General features: G+C 43.7%; 1 protein-coding gene across 6 annotated transcripts in view; it reads left to right on the top strand.

The window, feature by feature from the left end:
• Positions 1-230: 230 nt before the first annotated feature.
• Positions 231-11,552, top strand: part of cnpy1 (canopy FGF signaling regulator 1) — a 61,734-nt gene continuing 50,412 nt past the window's right edge. Inside the window, exons 1-3 of one of the 6 annotated variants that reach the window (XM_061840496.1) lie at positions 231-299; positions 964-1,065; positions 3,731-3,846. In XM_061840496.1, the coding sequence (XP_061696480.1) occupies positions 978-1,065; positions 3,731-3,846 (204 nt within the window). In that variant the 5' untranslated portion in view covers positions 231-299; positions 964-977. The other 5 variants (XM_061840498.1, XM_061840497.1, XM_061840493.1 and 2 more) reach the window with 5 other exon arrangements.

Below are 11,552 nucleotides of genomic sequence, written 5' to 3'. Positions count from 1 at the left end.
CCACACAGGCGGTCCTCAGAACTGTGAGGCCAATGCTGTAACCAGTTGCTCCACCGTTTCATATAAATACTATTGTCACCCATAGTATATTGAGCATCCCGAAATGAATTTCGGGATGCTCAGGTTAACATAAACACAAACATCTTCGATCAAAAGTGAATAATGATCACTTCCTATAAAGATCTTTGGACGTTGAATGTGATTGGTTGACGCACACCCCGGCTGACTGAACGTGGCTCCACCACAGCTAAGCACGTTACAACAGCGCTGACAAAATCAGCCTGTAAAGGCGTGAGGAAGTGGGTATAATGAACGGCCAGGTTTGATGAATTTGGCTTCAAAATAAGGCAAATTCTGGATTGTAAAGATGCAATAAAAATGTACAACAAACCTTTTTTTTGGGGGGGGGGGTATTTTCGTTTTTTTTTTCCTCTGTAGAATTCCAGTTGGGTGTCAAGTTACAGATATGGTATTTTTAAGTCGTATTGCAAAAAAAAAAAAAAAAAAAAAAAAGGAAAGCGGACGTTTTTGCGGGTTTCGTCTTTCATTTTATTTGAAAGTTATCCGGAAGTTACGTACCAATAATGTCATGAATTATTCCTCACAGAGTCTACCTCTTTTGACAGTTTGTGTGAAGTTAAAAGCAGGTAAACGCGAAAATGCAATGGATGGCTGTTCGTCGTTGTTGATAAATAAATACATTTGTGAGGTTACAAGGAGTACTTCATGAGTTGTTAGTCGGTTTTAGTATGGTCCTCTGGCCTGGTTAAACACTATGGTCACGGTAGTAAATTGCGGCGATGAATCGTACAATTCCATTGTTTCGCTCCCAATGGAGTCGACTTTAATTCGGCATCAATAGTGTGACGATGCAATAGTCGTGGTCGGAGTATATGTACTTGAATGTATTTCCTGGGGTTCTTGGCCATTGTTTTTACCATTTGACTCTGCCTTCCTCTCTAGGTGAACCTTACGCGATGGACCCATGGATTATTCGAACGACAGTTATTATGTTATTCATCTGCTGCTGCCAGCCAAAGAGGGACCGGACGCTATTCTGTTCTGGTATGTAATTTAACTTAATGTGAGGTAGTTACTCGTCTTCGGCTGCAAATTAGTTTCACTGTCACACATTTGAGATGCACTAATTTCTTCGGCGGAATGTACTGGATAAGGTACATCCAAAGTGTTGTTTGTTTAGGATTTCGAGACAATTTTTCTTTAGAAAATGAAAAGTTATCGGGTCCAGGTTTAAGACGTCAGCCTCATCAAGTGTTCAGGAAATGTAACATTCTTAACTTTCATAAAAGTGTCAAAAGACGTGTCTTAAAATTATTCAAAGTAAATGGAAATGTCATGAAAGTGTAAAAAGAAGTTACTTCAAGTTATGGGTTGTTTTCACTGACGTCACATTTTTTGATGAACCACTGCCCGCCACCATTTAACCTCCCTACCTAACGCGTACCCAGTGTGGAAGTGTACGGAATTCTCTCGGTTACTTGTGTTTTTGTGTTTCACGGGTGTCTCGGTACACAAGAGAGGACTTTAGAGAGCCTTCTTCTAACTTTTTTTTTCAACCACTCTCGCCAATTCGCTGAAGCTTTTTCCAGAGCTGCTAGTCGGCGCGCTCTTCAAAGCCTCGCGATGAAGAGGCTCGCGGTCCGGGATACAAGTCCAACTTCGAAAGCGGGAAGATCGTGTAACGCTTCCGACGAAAGACTTTGGACGTTCTGCGGCTGTGCTTAACGCAGACTCTGCTGTGTAGACGATTGCCCGACGCTGCTATCGTACTGCCCGGTCTCAACCTCCATCGTGCTGATGTGTCGCCGAGTTAAACTAATAATCTTAATCGATACTCTTTTCAGAAGGCCAACATTACAGTTAAGATTTTATTATTATTATTTTTTTTAGTCACTTGAAAGATTCAAGAATTTTGTGAAACACTGGATTTGTTTAATCTTTTGACTTTCTGCCATTGTAATCAAAATTTAGACAAACATGTCACTTTGCTTGTAGTGAACTAATATACAGGTTTTACTTTTTGGAAAAAATGAAATAAATGGAGTTTGCCTCGATATTAAAAAAAATAATATTCCACCGCCTTTCGTTTTCCGTGTCAGCATACAGGAAAGTGCTCTTCCTTCGTGATTTCTGTCACAGAGTAAAAGATCAAGGGCAAAATACTGCGCCTTAGTTATGCAGTCCTGAGTCCCATGATGTGTGTATGCCAAGTAGCCTAATAGTCAGTCTGGGCTTTGTGTGCTGTGGGTCGCGTCTTCAATAAATGTGGTTAGAAACATAATGTTGTCCACCTTGCCTATGTATGAGTAACGGGAGCTCAGGGTTCGAAGATAGCTGACGTTCGAGGCAGGCCAATGGGTGACGTCACGTGAAAACAACCCATAAACTGGAAAATAAAATGCATTATAAGTATGAATTAATGCCACTTGTTGGATGTTTAATGGAGAGGTTTGATGTATTGAAAGTGAGTCCATTTCATGAATCACACTTTTAATCGTTGATAACTGTTCTGTCCCATCCACCAATCCATTTTTCAGCATTGTGGGTGGACTGGCGCTAATCCCAGCTCAAGGAAAGATAGGGTACATTTTGAAGTGGTCAATTTCAGGGAACATAGGTTATACGTTGTGAAACAAATTACACATTTGATTTAGCTATTCATTTTAAAGTTTTCCAAAAAAATAATAAAAACTCTGTCGATGTATGTGCAGCACACTTGACATCTATTTGTGTGATCAGTAGTTTTTCAATAAAATTAATGATAGAGCAGCATGGTGACTGACTGGTAAGAGCCTCTGCCTCAAAATTCTGGGGACGCGGGGTTCAAATCCTGGCCCTACCTGTGTGGAGTTTGCATGTTCACCGCGTGCCTGCGTGGGTTTTCTCCGCGCGCTGCGGTTTCCTCCCACATCCCAAAACATGTATTATTTGGACACTAAATTCCCCTTAGGTGTGATTGTGAATGCTAATCGTTGTTTGTTTCTATGTACCTTGCGATTGTCTGGTAACCAGTTCAGCGCGTCCTGCCTGAAAATAGCTGGGATAGGTACCGTGACCTTAGTGAGGATAAGCGGGTCAGGTAATGAATGAATGGAAATTAATCATACAAAATATCCAACTTCTCAATGAGTCAATTAGCATATAGAATATGTTTGCTTTTTTCTCCCTATTTTTATTTTTATTCGTTTTTGATTGAATCTGATAGTTTTTATAACTCTGCAAAAAAAAGTCCCAAATTGGAAATACACGTACATGTTTCATTACACAGCAACAAATTAAGCTATTATTCTGAGGAATTAGGGAAAATATTTTGTTTTATATTATGGTATTATGAAAGTAAAGAATACATTGGTGAGAGGTGCAAGAAGTACATAAAAGTTCAGATATGTCATATTTATCTCATATTTAAAACCGTGTATCTCGCAACAGGACTTGTGTTTTTCTGTGAACATCTATGAAATAGAGAATTTGTAAATGAAATAGTCTTATTTCATTTTCTTCTATGTTTTAGCTATAATCAAATCAGTTATCCGAACTATATTTTCCTGCATCCATTTACTTGTGATTTTCACATTTTAGCTATGAGCGTATAGTTATCTGAACTGTAGATTTTCATGCCCCTTGTTAAGAGATGTACAGTATTTTAATATAATGTGAACTGTGCATTGATTACTGAACCCCTTCCTGTTACTTCATGTGTGTTTTCCAGCTTGCCATGCAATTATAGATGAATTGACTCACTCAATCGACCAGGTGGACCCAAAGCAAACCATTAATATTGGCAGCTTTAGACTCAATCCTGATGGAAGCATGAAAGACAAAAAGGTAAAATACAGTGATACATACAGTAGTGAAAAGAATCCATCCTTTTATACTTTTTGTCTTTGCGAGTGTCATGGGTGAGGTTGAACCTATAGCAGCGAAATTTGGGGATGGGGTGGGCTACACCCTGAATGGTTGCCAGCAAATCGACATATAAACAAACAACCATCAACCATTCACACCTATGAAGAATTAAGTCTTCAATTAACTGTTTTTGGTGTGTGGGAGGAATCTAGAATGCCTGTAGAAATCCTGCGCATGCACTGAGGCCAGATTGAAACCCACCACACTAGTTGGGGAAAAAAAAAATCAAGTGAAATCCACAGGCGGGGGACTTGAGACAGATGACAAGCCAAACTCAAGTTGGTAATTTTAGATGTTGGACCTCACTTACCTATGTACGTGTCAACTTCACTTTAGACTTAAAATGCACTACTTGAGAAGTTTTTTTTCTTTATATTTGAAAGTCCACATTTTCAACATAATGATCCAAATGTTTTGGTTTTGAAAGGAAAGTTTTGTTTGTTCACGGGGAAAAAAACCCAGACCATAGGCTGCTCTGTCTGTGCCATCTTCTACACACACGGCCGCTCCCTTGCGAAAAAGTTCCAGTTTTGTCTCATCTTGAAGCTTTGTGCTTGTCAAAGCTTCTGGGACAACAATAGGGCACATATAAACAAGCATTAGCACTCACATTCACAAATCTTTTCCTTTCTGCTTGTCCCGTTAGGGATCGCCACAGCGTGTCATCTACTGCAACTTCCTCTCTCACCCTCACAACATCCATCAAACGTCTCTTTGGTCTTCCTCTCGCTCCTTTGCCTGGCAGGTCCATCATCAGCACCCTGCTACCAATATACTCACTCTCTCACTTCTGGGCATGTCAAAACCATCAAAGGCCGCTTTCTCGAACCTTGTCTCCAAAACATCCAATTTTGGCTGTCCTTCTAATGAGCTCATTTCTAATTCTATCCAACCTGCTCACTCCTAGTGAGAACCACATCTTCATTTCTGCGACTTCCAGTTCTGCTTCCTGTCTCTTAAATCCCGGTTGTCATCCCTATAAACATTATAAAATAGATATTGTAATGAAAAATCCATATAACATTATTTACTTCAATGTCTATACGAAAAAATAAATGTGAGCAGAGAGCATGTCATCCCTGCGCAAAGTTGCAGAAGTGTCATTCTACGATATCCAAGTGGTCGCCATTTTGGCTGCGTCCTCCTCCCGTGACGTCATCTGGACATTCGCAAATGAAAACACGCGGTGCACCTTAACTATGGGAGACAAACCCGCCCCGTCTGACACGGAAGCTCTTTTCGAAAAGGAGAACTCCACACAACCGAGTGAAGTTACCGGGGCAATATTACACTATTGTTTCGAGCCCTCGGGGCAATATTACACGATTGTTTCGAGCCATATTCAGATGATATGCGATCACTGCCAAACCTCATCCCCGTCCGATCCACTTCCGCGGCGGAGATGAGCCATCGCGGCGACGCGCAGCCTTCGCAGAAGCAGTGACCGCTGAACGCAGCACCTCAGCCTGTGTGGCTGATTTTCTGCACCATAAGGAGGAGGTGGAGCCGAGCCATGCTGCTTTTAGGGGTATGTTCAAAGCCGCCGCAGTACTTGTTGAACACCGTCGAGCCGGGGCACATTACTGCCTACCAGTTATTTGGAACCCACGAAGCTCTCGTCCTCTGCACCCGTGCAATCCATTTTTCACAACAAACAGGGTCTCTTGCAAATTTATGAAGGTTAAATAAATCCATTCTCCCGAGTGTTCAAGCAATGTCCAGCAATGCAATGAGCCGGCATTTTGGCTAACACGAAGGAACAACGAGCTACCTTCCCAGAGGTAAAACTAATGGAAAAAAACGTGTCCACTCGGGGGCGCCGTTGTCCTTTATGTCACTTCCTGCTTCTTCTCAAAAACAAATCTCCTGAGAGGATTTTCATGGCGGGAGTTACCAAAAGCTGTATACATCAAAATCATGTTTTGTGGTAAAAAAACACATGGGACCATATTGGCTGTGGGTTTTTCATTAATAATATAACAAAAATCATCCATTTCATGACACTTGACCTTTAAGTGTCACAGTCTCTAATCTGTACATCAAGGCTGGCCTCACCACTCTTAAACTTTTCCCTTCATCCAAGCAGAGACTCTTCAGTCACATAACACACCAGACATTTTCCGGAAGGTGTTCCAACCTGCTTGGATCTGTTTCTTCCCTTCCTAACCACACTCACCATTGCTTTGGATTGTTGACTCCAAGTATTTTAAGTCATCCACCCTCGCTATCTCTTCTCCCTGGAGCCCCACTCTTCCCCCTCCACCCTTCTCATTTACACACATATATTCTGTTTTACTTAGGCTAATCTTCATTCATCTCCTTTCCAGTGCATGCCTCCATCTTTTTAATTGTTCCTCCACCTGCTCCCTGCTTTCACTGCATATCACAATGTTATCTGCGAATGTCATGGTCCAAGGGAATTCCACTCAAACATCATCTGTCATCCTATCCTTTACCACAGCAAAGAACAAGAGGCTCAGAGCTGATACCTGATGCAGTCCCACCTCCTCCTTAAATTCTTCTGTCACACCTACGGCACACCTTACCACTGTCATGTTACCCTCAAACATGTCCTGTACTCTTCTATCATGTTTCTCCGCCACACGACACTTATACATGCACTACCACAGTTCCGTTCTTGGTACACTGTCATCGGCTTTCTCTAGATCCAGAAAGACACAATGTAGCTCCTTCTGATCTTCTCTGTACTTCTACATCCTCAAGGGAAATAATGCAGATGTGGAACTCTTTCTAGGCCTGATCCATACTATTGCTAACACATACTGACATCTGTCCTGAGTCTAGCCTCCACTGCTCTTTCCCATAACTTCATTGTGTGGCTAATCAGCTTTATTCCTCTATAGTTTCCGCAGTTCTGCAAAATCACCTTTGTTCCTAAAAATGGGAAGTATAGCACACTTTTCCTCCAGTCTTGAAGCATCTTCTCACCCGCTCGTATCCTGTTGAACAAGTTGGTCAAAAACTCCACAGCCACCTCTCCAAAATTGCTTCCGTACCTCCACAGATATGTCATCAGGACCAACAACCGCCTTTCCATTTTTCCTCCTCTTTAGTGCCTTTCTAACTTCCTCTTACTAATCATTGCCACTTCCTGGTCCATCACACTTGCCTCTTCTACTTTTCCTTCTCTCTCATTTCATTCATTCATCAACTTACTGTTCTTTCTATCTATTTAGCACACGACTGGCACCAGTCAACACATTTCCATCTCTATCCTTAATCACATCCATACGTGCTGCACATCCCCTTTCCATCTTTATCCTTCTGTCTGACCAACCTGTAGAGATCCTTTTCTCTTTCTTTCGTGTCCAACCTGGTTTACATGTCATCATATGCCTCTTGTTTTGCCTTTGCCACCTCTACCTTTGCCCTACGTCGCATGTCAATGTATTCCTTTCGCCTCTACTCAGCCATCTCAGTGTCCCACTTCTTCTTCGCTAATCTCTTTCCTTGTATGACTTCCTGTATTTTTGGGGTTCCACCACCAAGTCTCCTTCACCTCTTTCATATCAGAAGACACACCAAGTACTCTCCTGCCTGTCTCTCTGATCACCTTGGCTGTAGTAATCCAGACTTCCGGTAGCTCCTCCTGACCATCGAGAGCCTGTCTCACCTCTTTCTGAAAGGCCACACAACATTCTTCCTTTCTCAGCTTCCACCACATGGTTCTAGGCTCTACCTTTGTCTTCTTAATCTTCCTCTCCAATAACAGAGTCATGCTACATACCACCATTCTATGCTGTCAAGCTACACTCTCCCTTACCACTTCCTTACAGTGAGTAACCTGAAAAAAAGTGTTCATGACTGCCATTTCCATCCCTTGTGCAAAGTCCACCACCCTCTGTCCCTCAAAATTATTTTCCTGATTCACATACTTACCCATAACGTCTTCATTGCACATGTTCTCTTCGCCAACATGTCCATTACATTCTGTCCCAATCACAACTCTCTCTGTGTCTGGGATGCTCAGAACTACTTAATTTGCTTCCTTCCAGAATTTCTCTTTCAGCTCGAGGTCACATCCTCCCTGTGTGGCATCACATTAGAGACAGCACTTTCAATTTCAAGTTGCAGCCTCATCACTTGATCTGATACTCTTTTCACCTCCAAGACATTCTTAGCCTGCTCTTCCTTTAAAGGGGATTTCCAGTGCTTTGCATGTACAGTGTATCCAATAGGTCATGCAATATGTACCCTATTTTGACAATGTGACGTTAAATCCTCTCTCATTTAGTTGTGTTTTGAGAAGATTGCCTTCTCCAAGTCCACAAAACATGTAGACTGGTTGGGCGAACTCCCATGCACCTTCAAGGATCCTGCTGAGGGTGTAGAGCTCATCCACTGTTCCACGGCCAGGATGAAAACCACATTGCTCCTCCTGAATCCGAGATTCGACTTCCCAACGGACCATCCTCTCCAGTACCCCTGAGTAGACCTGAGGAGTGTGATCCCTCTATGTCCCTCATGTCCACGTGATGTTGCAGAGGCGTGTCAACCAGGACAGCCCCACAACATGCAGAGCCTTTAGGAACTCCGGGCAAATCTCATCCACCCCCAGGGCCCTGCCACCAAGGAGCTTTTTAACCACCTCGGTGACCTTAACCCCAGAGATAGAACAGCCCGCCTCAGAGCACCCAGACTCGGCTTCCTCAAGGAAAGGCGTGTTGGTGGAATTGAGGAGGTCTTCGAAGTATTCTCCCCACCGACTGACAACATCCCGAGTTGAGGTCAGCAGCGCCCCGTCGCCACTATACACAGTGTTGATGGTGCACTACTTCCCCCTCCAGAGACGCCGGATGGTGGACCAGAATTTCCTCAAAGCCCCCCTGAAGTTGTTCTCCATGTCCTCACCAAACTCCTCCCACGCCCGGGTTTTTGCCAGAAACGCCCAATAGAACTCTTTCTTCAGCTTGACAGCGTCCCTCACTCTTGGTGTCCACCAACGTGTTCCTGGGTTGTCGCCACGACAGGCACCGACCATCTTACACCCACAGCTCTGGTCGGCCACCTCAGCAATGGAGGCATGGAACATCGTCCACTCGGATTCAATGTCCCCCGCCTCCTCCGGGACGAGAGCAAAATTCTTTCGAAGGTGGGAGTTGAAATTTCTTATGACAGGGGAATCTGCCAGCCGTTCCCAGCAGACCCTCACAATACGTTTGGGCCTGCCACGTCGGACTGGTATCTTTCCCCACCATCGGAGTCAACTCACCACCAGGTGTTGATCAATTGACAGCTCCGCCCCTTTCTTCACTCGAGTTTCCAAGACATGCGGTCACAAGTCCGATGACACAACCATAAAGTCATTCATCGAACTGCGACCCTTGGGTGTCCTGGTGCCAAGTGGACATTTGAACACCCTTATGCTTGAACATTGTTTATGGACAATCCATGATGATCACAGAAGTCCAGTAACAGAACACCACTCGAGTTGTGATCGGGGGGGGCGTTCTTCCCAATCACGCCCTTCCAGGTCTCACTGTCATTGCCCACGTGGGCATTGAAGTCCCCAAGCAGAATGTTGGAGTCACCAGAGGGCGCTCTCCCCAGCACTCCCTCAAAGGACTCCATAAAGTGCATAAGCACAAATAACAGTCAGGAACCGTCCCCCTACCTGCAGGCGAAGAGAGGCTACCCTCTCATCCACTGGGGTAAACAGGCCCCGAGCCGGGGGCAATAAGTATACCCACACCTGCTCGGCGTCTCTCCCGTTGGGCAACTCCAGAGTGGAACAGAGTCCAACCCCACTCAAATGGAGTGGATCCAAATTGGACCTTGGTTTCCCTTGCCTGGACGTGGGTCACCAGGGCCCCCCTCTGGAGCCAGGCCTGGAGGTGGGGCTCAAAGGCGAGGGCCTGGTGGCCGGGCCTGCACCCATGGGGCTCAGCTCGAAAGGGTAACATGGGTCCCCCTTCCCATGGGCTCACCACCTGTGAGAGGGGGCATTGGGGTCTGGTGCAAAGTGAGCTGGGCAGTGGCCAAAGGGGGGACCTTGGTGATCCAATCCCCGGCAACAGAAACTAGCTCTAGGGACATGGAATCATACCACAATCCAAAGAAATTTTAGAACAAATTAGAAATAAAAGTGATTGAAATCCATCAGTCTGGAAAAGATTACAAAGCCATTTCCAAGGATTTGGTGCTCCAGCGAACCATTGTCAGAGCTATTATACACAAATGGAGAAAACTGGGAGCAGTGACTCCTTCCCAAGATTAGACAACCAATTAAAATTACTCCAACAGTGTGAAGAAGACTCATCCAGGAGTTTACAAAGAACCTCAAACAACATCTAAAGACCTGCAGGCTTCGCCGGCCTCAGTTAAGGTTAGTGTTCATGACTCTACCACAAGAAAACATATTGATGATTCTCAAGACTCTTGGAGAAACATTCTGTGGACTGAAATGTCAAAACTTGAACTTTTTGGAATGTGTGCAGCCCATTACATCTGGTGTAAAAATCACACAGCATTTGATAAAAACATTATTCCAACAGTAAATCATGATTGTGGCAGTGTGATAGTCTGACTATTTTGCTGCCTCAGGGCAACTTGCTGTGATTGGAACATTGAATTCTGCTGTGTACCAGAAAATCATGTAGGAGAACGTCCGGCCATCATTTCATGCGCTAAAACTGAAGTGCTCTTGGATCACACAGCAGGACAACGATCTGAAACACACCAGGAACTCAGCGTCTGAATGGCTCAAAATAAACAAAATTAAGGGTTTGGAGTGGTCAAGTCTGGATTTAAATCGAATTGAGATGCTATTCTGTAAACCTTAAACGGGCAGTTCATGCTGGAAAACCCTCCAATATGGTGGAATTTAAACTATTATGCAAAGAAGAGTGGGACAAAAAAAAGCAATGTGAAAGAGTAATCACCAATTATCACAAACATTGATTTTAGTTATTGCTGTCAAGGGTGGCACAACCCGTTAGGTTCCGTGGACATTTACTTTTTCACAGAGGGTCAGAAAGATTTTGATATTTTTGTGCCCTAATTGAATTGTCATTTCAAAACTGCATTTTGTATTTCCTTGGGTTGCCTGAGTGATAATTAGAATTGATTTGATGATTTCAAACCTTTGTGTGTTTCATAGCTATGCAAAGAAAAAAACTCCACAGAACTGTACATCCAAGTACTGTCTTTCACCTTTCGGCGAAATATGCCGTTTTGAATACTAAATAGGTCATTTGCATCGATCGTATAGATTCGATGATTTTTTCCAGAGGACGGGGGTCGGCTTCACCTTTACCGTCACTCTTGTCATAAGCTGTTACATACTCCTTGAACGCTGGCAGGTGGATCCATTACACACGTGCACGATCCACACGGTGTTGTCATTTCTAAATATTACTCCACGCCGGCATAATGTGAGAGTACTTTGACCTGAGGAGTTGTCTGTGCGCTCAGGACTTGCTTTGAATAAGTCACAGGAGTTGATGAGACCCACAAAAACACTTCTGCTGCTACTGCTGTTAGGAAGTAACTTTACTTTTACTCTGTTACAATGTTCTAAATGTCATTTGTTATTATTGGTTATTAACTATTTCATACATGAGACTACGACTTTAATCTCCATATTTGACGGTTTGCCTTAATCC

This window comes from Syngnathoides biaculeatus, chromosome 13 (assembly GCF_019802595.1).
Source record: "Syngnathoides biaculeatus isolate LvHL_M chromosome 13, ASM1980259v1, whole genome shotgun sequence".
Taxonomy (NCBI): domain Eukaryota; kingdom Metazoa; phylum Chordata; class Actinopteri; order Syngnathiformes; family Syngnathidae; genus Syngnathoides; species Syngnathoides biaculeatus.
This window is presented reverse-complemented; position numbering and strand designations above follow the sequence as displayed.